The 16,361-nt window shown below is 40.3% G+C and overlaps 1 protein-coding gene and 1 pseudogene across 3 annotated transcripts in view; one reads left to right on the top strand and one right to left on the bottom strand.

The window, feature by feature from the left end:
• Window positions 1-16,361, bottom strand: part of LOC140688953 (rho GTPase-activating protein 20-like) — a 70,881-nt gene that overhangs the window by 35,260 nt on the left and 19,260 nt on the right. The window contains exons 3-4 of one of the 3 annotated variants that reach the window (XM_072948910.1): window positions 9,157-9,318; window positions 2,059-2,205 (exon numbers count right to left, since the gene is read on the bottom strand). In XM_072948910.1, the coding sequence (XP_072805011.1) occupies window positions 2,059-2,205; window positions 9,157-9,318 (309 nt within the window). Of the gene's footprint in view, window positions 1-2,058; window positions 2,206-8,309; window positions 8,488-9,156; window positions 9,319-16,361 lie in introns of those variants that run through there. The other 2 variants (XM_072948912.1, XM_072948911.1) reach the window with 2 other exon arrangements.
• On the top strand, window positions 9,922-10,963 carry LOC102539575 (caveolae-associated protein 3 pseudogene; annotated as a pseudogene).

Genomic DNA, 16,361 nt, shown 5'->3' with positions numbered 1-16,361 from the left:
CTGTACTTTGGTTCTTGAGCCCAGAAAGACTGCGGCTTTTTGTCGGCTTGGTTTTCCTGCACCACAATGTGCCTGCAGCCTGCCCTCAAGCCAATGCCTTAAAAACAGGAAACTCACCTAGAGTTGCTGCCTCATTCCAAGGTTCATTTCTTCTCCAAAATATGCTAATTTTTGCTTACTTTTCAGGATCTTCAGGTAGTTTGTTGCTGTTTGTATTTTGCTTTGGGTTTACAATTGTTATCTGTAGAGTGGTCAGTCTGTTTGTTGAGACCTCACTCTGCCAAACTAGAGTCTGAACTCTTCAACACTACTTTTTTTTTTAAACAAAAGTAATCTTTTAATTTGGAAATAATTTAAAATCTTCAGAAACACTGCAAAGATAGTACAGAAAGTCTATATACCTCACTCCTAGCTTTCGATTCCTCTATGGGAATCGTGACTGTTCAGATTTCACCAGTTTTCCCATTAATGTCCTTTTTTCTGTTCTAGGATCCATCCAAGATACCACATTGCATTTAGTTATCATGTCTCCTAATAACTATTTCTATGTCTTTTCCTATTTTTTTTTTTTGACCTTGACAGTTTTGAGGCTTACTGGTTAGGTAATCCTACAGAGCATCCCTCAATTTGAGCTTCTTTGATTCTGTTCTCATGATTAGACTGAGGTTATGGTTTTGGGGAGAGGTGCTGCAGGAGTGAATTGCTCTTCAAGGGGCAGATATTCACACATCACTAGTAATGTTAACTTAACCATTTGGTTAAAGTGCTGTACTTTTCCAGGAATTATAATGTATTGTATAACTTGTTTCTACATTTTCTCTTCTTCTTAAAAAAAGTTTCATGAAAAAACTACTCAACTAAAGATGTCATGTAGTCCCAGCCCTCACTTGAAATCGCTTCCTTTCAGCTGTAAACTCCAAGGAGATTAAACAATAGGAAATGATAATATCTAGAGAAACCTGTCATGGAAAAGAAGATATGCTGAGAATGATATAAACACATGCTTTCTTCCAAATAAGTTCTTGAAATCTTTCGGTAAGCCAGTGGTGCATAACAGAACTTCATGGCATGCTCTTCCTTCATCAGATAATTAGTAGCTTAAAAATTTTTAGTTCTCTAGCTTTAAGATGATGCCTGAGGAGTTTGATGGTAGTGAGGAGAGAAGAAGCAGAAAGAAAAACATTGTGTGCATGTGATGAAAACCAGCTCTTTCAAGCTCTTTCAACATTACACTGGACTTGAGGATGCAGTTGTTCAAAATCACAAGTTAGAGTCCTGGTCGGCTCACCTTGATGTGAAAAGTGCCAACTGAGCATGTTCAGGATGAGAGCACAAACATTCTCTATTCATACATTCTCCAACTCCATCCCCACCAAGGAGTGAGTCTTAGGAAACTGACTTTCACTCCTTGTATCATATATTTGCTCTTGACTGTCACATCTCTATAGACGCTAAATCAGAACATGATACACAATTCAGGAACCACATTATTTCATGACATTAAATTCATTTCTATAATTAATTTTTTTTTAGAAAATTTGGGAGTATAAACCAATTATTCAAAATTAATTGGAGAATATTATAAAATTTGTTTCAGTAAAGGTCTGCTTCAGTGGTTTGAAAAGTCAAGTTGAAAGCTCAGCGTATAAAACAATACCTGACCACGAGGGAAGGGGATGTTGGAGAGGGGGTCCTAGAGCTCTGACCACCCCCTCCTCTTCCACAGTGCTTGAGATGTTTCTGTAGCCCCTTTAGCAATCACTGCTCAAACCAAGATAATGATTTCAAGAGTTCTCAGTATTTACCAATATATTTCACATATTTTAATAAAAAGCTCTTTGGGAAAAAATATAAGGCATACGGGAGCCTCCAGTGGGGTGTGTCAAAAGATGAGTTACTGGCTTCAGAACAGATCAATCAGAAGAAAGTATTTCCTTTAAAAAATCGGAAGAACAAAACTGGAACAAAATCTGATTAATTTTTTTTCTTCCACCCTAGTCATTCCATAGCTGATGGGATTTCGCAGCAGCCAGCCCATGGACCAGCCGCGGCTCTCACCTGAAAGTGGCTGCAAAGCTCATGGTGGGCCAGCCCAGGACAAAGGATCTTGCGGTGCTGGTGTTGCCTTCTTCCACTTCATCCACGCAGCTTGCCGTCCACATGTCACTTAATTTTATTTTATTTTTTATCTTAAGGTTGTTGTATCTAGAAAGATAAAAACCAGTCAGGGGCTTCTTGTAATTCGGCTTGTTAAATTTTATGACAACTTCTGCACTTGTGATAAGAGGACAGTTCTCACTAATCACGGGCAAAGAATCTGTTACTCACTATTTTTATCTTCGGTGCCTACCACGATGAACGGTAACACGGTTGGCTACCTTGGCCCAAAAAGGCCTTTGAGCTGTTTGGTGTATTAGTCCTAATGTCTGCATTTGTGACAGGAAATAATTATAACCTTGTGACTTTATTATTCTATACTGAGCATTGCATTTGGATCAAAACCCCTTATTTTAAACTTGCTGCTGTTACAAAAAATTGATTCATTTACTATTTATAACTTGCTTACTTCCAAAAATATTTTAGTGGTTGAACAAAAGAGTAAAAAAAAAATTATTTAAAAAAATACTTATAAAATTTTCATCTTAAGAGCAATAGATACACTAAAATATATAACCTGGAATTAATTACAGAAATTTATAATGCATTTCCAACTGGGCAGTTATAAGATTTTCTAATCTTTAGAAGCAAAGATTATTTTAAATTTTCTTTCTTAAGATTTTGTCCATACCATTTCCCCATATATTTTGACTAAAATTGAAAAACTGTAGCCTAAAAATAGACTCTACACTAAACTGAAAAAAAAATACTAAGAAGCAATTGATACAATTAATATTTATCCCTGGAGACCCAGAAGTTGATCTTCTTTAAGATGGCAATGAAATTGCTTTTTGACAATTTCTACCTAAACCTCCTTAGAACCTTGGTATTGAAACCATTGTATCTCAGCCTAGTTCACAGATTTAATGCTCATAATGAACCCGAGACTTAAATGGAAGGCACAGGGAAGGATTAAGAGAATATTCTGGAAACCTGTGTATTTCCTATCATTCAGAGCCATTTGTGGAAACACCAGAAGCTAAAACGAAATCCAAGATACTTTACAGGAAAGTATCCTGAAAATTCCGCATGGGATATTTAAAACTAAAACTCTTCTGCAGGATATATAAAATGAAAGGGGATTTTGCAGGAACTATATACACGAAGGACAGTCTAGATTCAAAGCCTCATCTACGCTTCCTGTAGGGCACACCACTGAAGTGTAACAGTAAAGTGCTTCGTGGCACAATGGCTTCATTCTATATTTCATTTCAATATTTTTTATCGCTATGAATCATTAGATTTTTTTAAATGAAACAGACTGAAGATTTTTTTTCTTTTAAAAATTTATTTCTTGATGGCAGCTATTTAGGTAACATAAAACTGACACTATGAAACTTTTGGAAGGAAAAGTGTGTTTCCATATCTGTTTTCATACATTTTGTGTCTTTTGATGCAGACCTCTCTTTATATTAGATAATTCAGATACCATGTGGGCACTTTATGTGTCTATTGATCTGGAAAAAATCCTTCCCTAGATCAATAAAGTGCCAAAAGTATCCATTTCCTTATACAAATAACAAGGTGCTGTCTGAAAGCATTAAGAATGACTTCCATTCTAATGGTCAGCATCTATTGAACTTACCATTTGCCATTCATTGTTGTAAACACTTAACACATATTATTTGGTTTAATCTTCAAACACTTTATAGATAAGGAAATGTCATAGGGAGTTAAAGTAATCTGTCAAAAGTCAAACCGCTTAACTAGCAGAGATAGAATCTGAACTTGAGCAGAGTGGACTCAAGCTTATTTATTATGCTCATAACCATTGTGTATCTATAAAAAGCCCTGGTTATTGCCATTCTTATAAAGCACCTGCACTGATTTTCTGTCTGGATGATCTGCCCATTGTAAATGTGGTCTTAAAGTCACCTACTGTCAGTTTCTCCCTTTATGTCTGCTAATGTCTACTTTATATACTTAGGTGCTTCTGTATTGGGTACACGTATGTTAATGAGTGTAATATCCTCTTCTTATACTAACTCCCTTATCGTTAATTCCCTTCTTCATCTTTGTTCAGCTTTTGTTTTAAAATCTACTTTGTCTGATATGAGTATTGCTACTCTAGCTTTGTCTTTTCTATTTGCATGAAATATCTTTTTCCACACCCTCCTCCCCACTTTAAGGCTGACTGTGTCTTTAGCTCTGGAGTGAGTCTCTTGTGGGCAGCATATAGAAGGGTCTTGTTTTTTAATCCAAATCAGCCACCCTCTATTTTTTGATGTCAGCATTTTTTCCATTGACATTTAAAGAGTGATTGATAGGTATGCACTCTTACTGCCATTTTTGTTGCTTGCTTTCTGGTTGTTTTTGTAGTTCTTCTGTCTCTTTTTTTGTGGTTTAATGATTTTCTTTAGCAGAATGCTTGTGTTCCTTTTTTTCTTAGCTTTTGTGTATCTGTTGTAGGCTTTTGATTTGTGGTTACCATGGGGTTTATATATGTTGATCTGTATCTACTTATTTTAAACTGATAGTCATTTAAATTCAAACACATTCTAAAGATCTACATTTTTTTCTTCCTTCCCCCACATTTTCTTTTTTTGATGTCATATTTTACAACTTCATGTTTATCCCTTAACTGTTTGTTTTAGTTGTAGTTGATTTTTACAATTTTTATCTTTTAATCTTCATACTATCTTACTTAAGTCATTATCCACAGCCTTTACTATGTATTTTCCTTTACAAGTATGATTTTTACTGTTCTGTAACTTGTTACTTCCTTTTAAAAATTGAAGTACAGTCAGTTACAATGTGTCAATTTCTGGTGTACAGCACAATGTCCCAGTCATGCATATACACACATACATTCCACTAACTTGTTACTTCTTGTTGTAGCCTTGTCTTTTCTACTTAGAGAAGACTCTCTAACAAGTTTTAGGGTTGTTAGTTTTGATGAACTCTAAGTTTGCTTGTCTGAGAAGTTCTTTATCTCTCCTTTAATTCTGAGTGGCAACTTTGCTGGTAGAGTGTCCTAGATTGTAGGTTTTTATCTCTCAGCACTTTAAATATATCATGTCACTCTATTGTGGTCTGCAAAGTTTCTCCAGAAAAATCAGCTGATAGCCTTAAGGGGGTTCCCTTAATGTGACTCTGTTTTTCTCTTGCTGCCTTTAGAATGCTCTCTTTAACTTTTGCCATTTTAATGTGACATGTCTCGATGTGGGTCTCTTTGGTATCATTTTGTTTTGGAAGTATCCCATGTGCTTCTTGTACCTGGTTATCTGTCTCCTTCTTCAGTTTGAGAAGTTTTCAGCCATAATTTCCTCAAATACATTTTTGGCCCCTTTCTCTCTCCCTTCTCCTTCTAGGATCCTATAATATGAGTATTAGTACTCTTCATGTTGTCCTATAGTCCCCTCTAACTGTCCTTATTTTTTAATTTGTTTTTCTTTTTTCATTGGGTGATTTCCATTATCCTGTCTTCAATATCACTTATACAGTCATCTGTATCACCTACCTGGCTATTAGCTCCTTCTAGTATGTTTTTCATTTCCGTTACTGTATTCTCAAGCTCTGACTGGTGCTTTTTGTATTTTCTAGTTCTTTGTCAAAATTCTCACTGTTTTTATCTATTCTTTTCCCAAGTTCAGGCAGCATTTTGACTACTAATGCTTTGAACTCCTTATCTGGTATGTTCTTTATCTGTTTCATTTGTTGTTTTTTAGGGTTTTTTGTTTGCTTTTTGTTTGAAACAAACTCCTATGTCTTTTTATTTTGTCTAACTTTCTCTGTCTCTATGAAATTAGGTGAAACACCTACTTATCTCATTAAAAGGGTGTCCTTGTATGGGAGCATACCTATGCAAGTCTGCGCATTCTGAGTGGCTTTGGTGGGAGAGCTGGATCTTAACTGAGTGTGGGTCATGTCTTCTCCCAGGATACGCTGCCACCTATCACCTTGGTGAGAGGTAGGGCTGGAGATGGAGTGGCTACACCCTGAGCCAGGTGTGAGCTGGAGCTTCTCCTATGCTCAGTGGCCATCACCACCCTACTGGGGCCAGGGTCAGGTCCAAAGGTGTTGGAACAGAAACCCTGAGGGTCAGGTCTGAGCTAGTTCTGTTCCCTCTAAATGTGTACTCTTCCTTCTCCCAGCAGTGGCACCTTTGCCACAGAGGGGAGCAGTGATGGAGTAAGAGGAATTTGGCATGGCTACCTGGTGCAGCTGGGGTGCACACTGGGGCAGTCCCCAGTATACCAGTCAGAGCTCCAGACAGCTCCCAATCTGTCACCTACATGAGTGCCAGTGATAAATGTCCTTGGCTCATTCAATTGCAGTGCTGTGTCTAAGCTGGTTCTGTGTCCTCCAAGTGCACACTCTTCTTGGCAACACCCTGGTTGGGAGTTGAGCTAGTCAGAGACGATGCCGGGGTGTGCACTGGGTCAGAGCCCTGGGCAGTTTTAATCTGCTTCCTCCACTTGGTTTGAGGAGTAAGCAAGAGTGTGTGCACATTCTTCATGAGTGGACTCTCGGTTTCTTACAGCCTTCCTACTGGTTTTCAAAGGGACTTGTCTTCTTGGTATTGGCTAGGATGCCCAATATATGTTTCAAATCACTCGTTCCCCAGGTAAGATTTGCAAGCCCATGATACCCCCATCTTCTGTGTCCCCTCCTAGGGGTGGGGGCCCCGACCTGATTGCTTCTCCTGCCTTTCTACCTGACTTCTTGCAGATCTTTCTTTGCAGCCTTGGTTGTAGAAAAGTCTTTCTGCCAGTCTCCAGCTTTTCAGTGAGAATTGCTCCACATGTAGCTGTACTTTTGATATGTTCTTGGGGGTAGGTGAGCTCACCGTCCTCCCACTCCACTGTCTGGATCTCCTCCCCAACCATGTCTTATCTATGACATTGTGTAACTTAGGTGTGAGGATGTGGATAGTAGAAAAAAGTGTTTACTATTCTCTAGTGACTAACAATCTCTTTGATGAGACTGGATTTGTTAAACGACTCTTACCTTTTAGGATGTTTCATAAACAATAAGAATGGGGGATGGAGCAAGTTGCAACCACTGTTTTCTAGGCTGGATGTTAACTGCATTGGCATTTAGTGTTGTGTGAAAAGTGAATTCTTTTGGTTACCTCTACAGTATATTCCAAATATGTCGGTATCCTTCATGTAACTGCCATTTCCCCAGTTAAGGCCCTCACTATCTCTTATCAGGTCTAGGACAATAACCTCCTGTTGAGTCTCCCTGCTTCTACTCTTGCCAACCCTCTAATCCATTATCTGTCATAGCCGGAACAATATTTTTAAAATATGAACTAATTAAAACCCTTTGGAATAAAATCCAAACTCCCATCATAGCCTTTGTGGTACCCGGCCTCCAAAATGGTCCCCAATGATGCCTGTTTTCTGATATTCATACCCTTGTTTAGTTCCCTCCCAACTGCACCAAGGTTGGTCTCTGTGGCCAGCAGCAGACACTGGAAATGATGGTATGCCACTGCCGAAACAGGTTATAAGACTGCAGCTTCTGTTTTGGGTGGTCTTTCCCTTATGTACTCTCTTCCTCACGTTCTTGGATCTTTCACTTTGAGGAGACCTACCTGGAGAAGACCTACAGCCCTGGGCCAACAGCCGCTGAGGACCTGAGGCCTGCCAGCCCCCCTGAGTGAGATGGGAAGGGGATTCTCTAGCTCCATTTAAGCTCTGACATGACTGTCACCATGGTCAACAGTTTGACTGCAACCTCATGAGAGCCTCTGAGCCAGAACGACCAGCTAAGCCACTTTCAGATTCTTGGCTCAGAGAAAATGTACAAAGACATTCATACTCATAAGCTGTTGTGTTTTGGGATAATTTGTTGTATGACAACAGACAATTAAAGCAGCCCCCAAAGGTCCTGATAAGCTGATCCTTGCCTACTTCCCCTGCTTATCATGCTCCAGTGACAGGCTTTCTTTTAACTCCTCCAAAGGTCAAAGCTTTCCCCACCACCTTTGTACCTGCTGTCTCCTCTGCCCATCTTCCTAATATCTGAATATCTTCATTGATTTTTTTCCCCCTTGACTACACCTACCTAACATATATCCCATATTTCACTTCAACCAGCACTCTATTTTCTTCTCAACACTAAGTACAATTTGTAATGTCTGCCCCCACACATTAGAATGAAAGCATCAAGGAAGCAGAGACTGAGAGAGAGACTCTACTGACCCCAAGAAATCACTTCAGATAGTGGGCAGCTGATTCCTCTTGCCATGCAGACCTGCAGAGCTGTGGACTAGGCCTCCAGTAAACAGGATGCTGGCCAGTCGGCTCTCACTGTTCTGTGTTATCGCAGCAAAGTGTGCTGGACCTGACCCAGGCTACCACGCTGACACTACACACTCAGTCCAGAGTGCTGGGCGACTGGAATTAGGCGGAGTGAATGTTTTACAAACCAATTGAACAGCATCTTGATTATGGAGTAACAATGACTGGTGTGATGTAAAACAGTTGGCCAATCAGGCTGAGTTCTACAACATCACATGTTCTAAGCACAGTATTCATTTCTACCTCTGCACAACAACTCAGAGAAAGGAGTCCTTGTTGATGTATAAGAATTCAGAGGCCCACAGTGTATAAAAGGAAAGGGAAAGGACATTTGGGCAATTGAGGCTTACCTCAGTGTCTTGGGAGAAAATGGAGTCCAAACTGTAACGTTTAGGATTCTAAAAAGTGTTTAAAGAATAAACTGCTAAAAGTAACAATGAAGATAATGTCTACACATAAAAAATACAAAAGCAGGGATCATGTCCATCACAGTCTTCTTTGCATCCCCTGTATTTACAGAGAACATGGCACAGAGTGGGGTCTAAATGAACACCTATTGAATGAATAAATAACTGAAACACTCTTTTCAAAACAAAACCAAACCAAACATAAAACTCACTTCAGATATTAGTTATAGTAACAGAGTCCAGATAGTCTCATAGTAAGCAAAGAACAGAAAGGTTGCCTTTGTCAGTGGAAATGCAATTTTATAATGACAACCAGGGGAGAGTGTATAGAGCATACTCACTTGATTGTGGCCACAACGAACAGGTCATTGAATAGGAAAAGATGCTCCTGACTCTGCAGGCCTCTTCTGAGTTCTACCCGGCCATCAAGTAGCAGGGTCCTACTGGCGCACACGACCGATGACAGAAACGCACGTGTGTCAGCGCTAGCAGACGGGCTTTCCCTGCAGCAGGTCAAACGCCACAGACCTTTGGTCAGGTGACCAAATGTAGACTTTCTACAAATTTCTACAAAAATCACAGCTTTGTACTAGTCTTTTTATGACCTACGTTTTCACTTTTCTTGGATAAACACCTCACGGCAAAATTGTTGGGTCACAAAGTAGGTGTAGGTTTAATCTTATAAAAAACTACCAGATAATTTTCTAGAGTGGTTGTATCAATTTATATATTCAACAAGAATACAGACTTGTGGTTACCGGGGGGGGGGGGTAGAGGGTGGGAAGGGATAGACTGGGATTTCAAAATTGTAGAACAGATAAACAAGATTACACTGTATAGCACAGGGAAATATACACAAAATGTTATGATAAATCACAGAGAAAAAAATGTGACAATGAGTGTGTATATGTCCATGTATGACTGAAAAAATTGTACTGAACACTGGAATTTGACACAACACTGTAAAATGATTATGAATCAATAAAAATGTAAAAAAAAAAAAAAAAAAAACAAGACTGTCAGAGAATTTTAGTTGCTTCACAACCTTGCAAACTTCTTTTTGCTGTGGTTAGCATAGACCAAAGGTTAATTAAGTTGCTTAAAAAATGTTCTTCAGGGCCGGAGCTGGGGAGGAGCCGGGAAAGGCAGCCCCAGCCCAGAGCGCAGCCGGCGGCTGCGCGAGAGCAAGCGGGACGGTCGGGGGTCATCGGGGAGAGTGCGCTGGAGCCGGGGCCTGGGCCCGAGGGCCCGGTGCACACGGTCGCCGCGGTGACCCTGCTGGGAAGCTGGCCACCATGCTGGAGGCGCCGCGCGAGCGGAAGGGGGGCCTGGCCGGCCCCGTGAGCCGCATCCAGAGTGGCCCGGGCGCGCTGAGTCGCAGCCACCACACCGCGAGCAGCACGCCGGCGCGGCTGCCGGCCGGGGCGGAGCGCGTGGGCGCGCGCGCGGGTGCTGCCCAGGAGCGCCGGGCGCCGCGCCGGCCCGGGGCCGCGGCGGGAGGCCGACCGCGGGCGCGGGAAGCTCCGCGTTCTGCTCTTCCAGGAAGAGGCAGAACTCCCAGCCAGAGCCTTCCGGAAGGCGTCGGAGCCCTCAGGCCCGGCGGAACAGGCCGAAGCTGGCCCAGAGCAGCCCAAGGCCGAAGCCGAGGAGCGCTCCGACGAGGAGCCCGCGGAGGCCAGGGCGCGGCGGCTGCGGCGCACCGGGTGCAGAAGGTCCAGCGCCTGCGAGGGGCCTTTTAGGGCCGTAAAGGCCCTGCTGCGCCGGCACCCACGCCTGTTAAGCCACCTCGCCTTGGGCCCGGCCGGAGTGCTGAGGGCCAGCCCGAAGCCCGGCCTGCGCTGGAGGCCAAGCCAGAGCCAGAACCTCCACGAGGCACCGAGGAAGACCCCCGGAGACCTGAGGCTGCCGACGCGGCTCTTCTTCAGATAGAAAGTGCGGCCTGATGGCTGGTGCCGCCGGCCTCCCCCGTGCTCTGCCTGGTCCCGCAGTAAATCTTCCTCTGCGAATGCAGCATTACCACCCAAGTAAGGAGTGAATCCTGCATCCACAGCCCAGCTCTGGCCCTCCCTTCCCAGCTTCTTCAGCTCAGCACCCTCTGAAAGAGGAACAGCCACTCACACCTGCTTGCACTTACCATCAATAAAAATAATGTCACCCGGAAAAAAAAATTTCTGCATTTAAAAGCAATCCCAAAGGATTTTAATACATAATAACTCTTTTCCCATCTTACAATAATAGTTTTAAATAAGTAGGTTTGATGGTAGTTCTAGGGGAGAATCCACAATGAAATAAAAATCTTTCTTTTTCCAGTGTGGATTTATCAATGTACATGTCTTACAGTCTGTCATTTTTAAAGATCTGTGTGTAATAAGCATGGCAAGAGATGCCTCACGATTTTAGCAATCTAAGTATTGATTAAAAAAAACCCCAACACTTAGCAGTCCACAGTAAAAATAAACATCTCAGCTCTCACATAATTTAAAAAGAAAAACGTCTTTTACAGAAGGAAACAAAAACACAAATAACCTTTGTGTTTTCTAAAATGACAATCTTAATCAGCATTTCCTACTTAAGAATGTATTTCTCAATTATGTGACTCTAAAGTGTGCATTTTTATTGAGTGCAATGCAGATAGATGTGTTTTATTTTAGTCTCTTGGAGTATGGAAATGGGGAGGAGGGTAAGATTATAACCTTCTATTTAGCCTCTTAATATAGCCTGATTACGATTTACAACTTATACTTAAGAGCGCCCTAAAATGAACTAACAAGTACAAGGGGAGTCTAAGAGTCAACCTGCTGCCTGCTTCTTATGTATTAACATTCCATTTTCAAATACATGTGTGAAGCCATTTCTGAAAGGCAAAAAGCAGTTTTAGGACCTTAATCATTTTTCACTAAAACTAGATGACAGCTTTCACGAAGCTGGGCCACACTAGTGCCTCGATATTTATTTCTGAAGCTCACTGTAACAGTGAGTCCACTGTCAGGTACAGTTTTAGAGGTAGTGTTGCTTCATCTTAAATCACAAAAGAAAATAGACTAAAATTCAGAATACTTCTTGGAAATGCCTGTTTATAAGGGGGAATCAACTAACGGCTACTGATGGCTGGGTAGTACCAGTCCCCAGTACTAGGTAGGGTCCTGATGGCCTCAAAGCCTAACACGTGGTCCCTGCTCATGCCAAACGCCATCTCTTTCACGAAAAATTTCTCTCATTTGAATTCTTGATTGGCATTTCTTACATATCTAACACTTATATCCTACCTTGAACCTCTTAAAGCATTCTCATTTAAAATACACTGAGTATGTGATCACCATATAATAAGTTAGTTGTTTGTAATAGTGATCAGGGTTGCCTTTGCTGGGTGGCTGCCATGTGCCAGGCACTGGAGATAGATGTGGTTTCTAGCCTCAGGGAGTTAGCAATGTGACAAGGGAATCAGACAAGTAAACATCATGATACACCAGTGAGGTAAGTGACATAAAAGAAATGCAGGGTGCTGTGGGCACAGATAAAAGCCAAAATAGGAGGCCCTCTCTGAGACTGAACTGGTTAGGAAAGTTTCTTGGAGGAATCAAAGTCTTAAAGGATGGAAGGACAACAAAGGCTGAAGGGCATTCTATGGAAAAAGAAGAGCGTGTCAAAGACAGGAGGGCGTGCATCAGTAACCCTGGGAAGTTCCCAGCGGCTGGCATGACAGAGGTCTGAGATGAGGAGCAGCAGACGAGGAAGGGGCAATACATTACAGGTGTTTTCCCCACCACCTTCAGACTCCATCTGAAAGCACTGCAGGATTTTAAGCAGGACGCTGTGGTTTACCGTATGTTGAAGAGAATAAATGAAGGCAAGCTTAGAGGAAGGGAGACCTTTAAGAATTTGTTGCAGTAATCTCAGGCAAGAAATGTCATGGGCCTGAGTTGGCAGTGAGAAAAGGATAGAGGATATAGGAGAAAAAACATATTCAAGAGATATTAAAAATACAGATCATTAAAATTTGCAAACTGATTAATTGCGGGTAGGGTAAATGGAGATCGACTTGGCTGAGAAAAGGAATACAATAGACTTACTGCCCAGTCTTTATTTATTTACTTATTTTTAATTTATTTTTCATCCAACAAATGCCTTCTGAGCATCTGTGTGTGTTGGCTAGGCACCATGCTGAATGGTGAACACATGGGGTAAACAAGTTAGAATTACCCTCTACTCTTACACAACAGCTGAGTCTGATTCTACCATAAAGAATCTACTTGACATCACATCATTGCTGCTCAGTTCACTCTGTAACAGAGGTTGAGAACCACAGCCCACAGTCATGTTTTATTTGGCCTGCATTCTGATTGCCTGGTTCGCCACATTCCCTCACTTGCAACCTCTGTATCCTACAACTCCCAGGGACCTGAAAGCATTTAAGTCCATGATTCTTACTCTGGCATCACTTAAAAAAAAAAAACTAGCTTAATTTTAAGTTATTTTTAAAAATTATGGCAAAACATACATGAAATAAAATTTATCATTTTAACCATTTTAAAATTCAGTGGCACTCAGTATGTTCACAATGTTGTGCAACTATCACTGCTACCTAGAGTTCCTTAATATTTTCATCATCCCCAAAGGAAAACCTGAACCTATTAAACAATCACTCCCCACTCCCCACTCTGCCCAGTCTCTGGCAACTACTAACCTCTTTCTGTCTCTATGAATTTGCCTACTCTGGATATTTCAGCCCATAAAATATGTGGCCTTATATGTCTGGTTTCTTTCATTTTGCATAATGCTTTCAGGGTTCATCCATATTGTAGCATGAATCAGTACTTCATTCCTTTTCATTAGTGAATAATATTCCATTGTATGGATATCCATTCATTAGGTGATGGACATTTGGGCTGTTTCATGGCTATTGTGAATAGTGCTGCTATAAAAAATGTGTGCACACTTGTTTGAACACCTGCTTTTATCTTCTGAGTAGACCCAGGAGTGGAACTGCTGTATAATATGGTAATTCTATGTTTAAGTCACTGAGGAACCACCAAACTGCTTTTCACAGTGGTTGTAACCATTGTACAATCCCACGAGCAATGAATGAGGGCCCTTCTTCTACTTTTTATTCTTCTCTCTTTTGTCCCCCATATGTAATCACATCTTATGTTTAATGACATTCTAATTAAAAAATAAAATCTCCTGAGTCTAGATTTGTAATAAACTCCTAATTGGACTCTCTACTTCCTTGCTCTTACTTTTTCAATCCATACTACTCACTTCTTGCTTCTATCATATTAGTCTTCTTGACGTATATTGTCAATGCATGGCATGTACACTGTCTAAAGAGTATGCCCAACTCATTTAACCTCGCATTCAAATTTTGGCATCTATTTTACCCTACCTGGTTACGATGATATGTCATGTTACAAATCTCTATATTGCCTGAGCAAAGCTAACCCTAGTAAATCTTAGGGAATAAATTAGCCCAGAAATAATTTAGAACAAAGAGATGACTACTGAAATGAAGCCACAAAAACTATTATCAAATCAAAATTCTATCTTATTCAACAATACAAATCTGTCCCTTAGATATTCATGACTATCTCAAACATTTCAAACATTAAAAAAAGCACATTTTTAGGAAATCTAGTCTAAAGGAATTATCTGTCTTATTAATGGTATAAAATATAAAAAGTTACTGTTACATTTCAATAGGCATCATCTAGATAAAAATCACATTCAAATCCCATTCAAATCACCAAAGAAAAGTGTATGTAGAGATTATACCATAACGTGGTTGTATGCAATATGTACCATTATTTTCATTTCCAAATTAACATTGATGATTAACTGATGCATCACATAGCTCATACTACATAGTCTGAATTCTGACTTGATATTACAGAACAGAGCCTAGTGATAATGATAATACAGGTTCAAAATGTACTAAGGTAGGATAAGGGCTTGAAGGATACATGCACAAATGGTTAGATAAACAGAGTGAGCAAGTATACAAAGGACAACTTTGAAATTATCATCAAAATACTGATTGCAACCGGCATCATAAGTGACAGAATGAGAACAACAATCTTATTAGTGACGCTAATATTTAAAGAGCAAGGAAAACACAAACATTAAATAAGTAAAGGCAGAAGCAATATGGGAGGAGAGAGACTAAAGGACAGAGAAGGACACTAATAAACAGTCACCCTAACAGAGCAAGATACATACACAAAGAGATATTATCTCCAAAGAGTGGAGTAAACCATATGACTTATTCACAGCCCAGACACAGAAGTTGCTCAACAGTATCTGCTGGGAACTCACTTAGTACAAAGCACTCATCAGGGCATGATAGGAAGAATTATAAGGTCAAGGCATTACGGGAGAGAGCAGGATCTTATGAGCATTGTCTCTGAGAACTTAAAAAAATACATGCAAATTATATCAATGATGTAACCCAAGTTGAGAAAAACCCAAGTTTTAGAACTTCACATACTCTGGTGCAAATGACATCTCTTCAGAAAGGACAGCTCTACTTCATTATGAAAGAATGAGTTAAAGTTCCTTAGTAAAAGCTCATTAGAGGCTTTTTGAAATGCAGTAACTCAGTATAGAAATGATGGTGGTTTGGTAGCTGTGGAGGTGGTAAGAAAGAGTTCTATTCTAGATACATTTCAAGGTAGAACTTAATAGGATTTGATGACAGATTGATTTGGGGGGGAACTTGGGTAGGGATGGGGATAAGGAATTTGGTCCTAGGCATGTAAATTTGAAATAACAATTAGAAAAAGGGAGATAAAGCTACGGCAGAGATTGGGTCATGGAGCAAGTTAGCATAGATGGAGAACAGGGTCAAGTACTGAGCCCTGGGTGCCCCGACACTTACAAGCTGAGGAAGAAGGGAAAACTAGTAAAGCAGAATGAGTTGGCTGTCAGTAAACAGAACCAAAAAGTTGTTTATTTTACTGTACTAAAACTCACTTATTGTAGGTAAAACAGAAATAACATACTAAAAAGATGCTGTAATTTCAGACAGGGCTAACTTAATATTATTTCAAGTGCTTCAAGTGAGCCTATGTTGGGAATTCTAATCTTGACATTAATTCCTGAAATCATTAAAATCTAGTACACTTTCCAATTTCAAACAAAAGTGAGTCTAATCCTTAAAATAAAAGCTTTCTATGGAATATATACAATGTATACTGTCAACAAATGTTGAGCTAAAAGATTTTTAAGTTGCTAAGAGAAGCAATTTTTATATTTACTACTGTATAAAAAACTCCAATTATGAATCCTTCTCACCTGGGGCTGTCATCACTTGTGCAAGTATGAGTGAAATATGATACGACATAGTACTTAAAAGGCCTGGCATTTTAAATCACTCTTTTTACCCTGTAAAACTTCGGCATCTGTCACCAAAGCAAGATGCAAAACCAAACACACACAAAAAATCCTTTAAATTGACCAGGACCATTGATTGGCATCTAGACGTATAGAAAATAGTGTAACTTGATGTAAAAAATGATACGATATAAGGTCAAAGTGGTAAGTACCATAGAAA

This window comes from Vicugna pacos, chromosome 24, assembly GCF_048564905.1.
Source record: "Vicugna pacos chromosome 24, VicPac4, whole genome shotgun sequence".
NCBI lineage: Eukaryota > Metazoa > Chordata > Mammalia > Artiodactyla > Camelidae > Vicugna > Vicugna pacos.
This window is presented reverse-complemented; position numbering and strand designations above follow the sequence as displayed.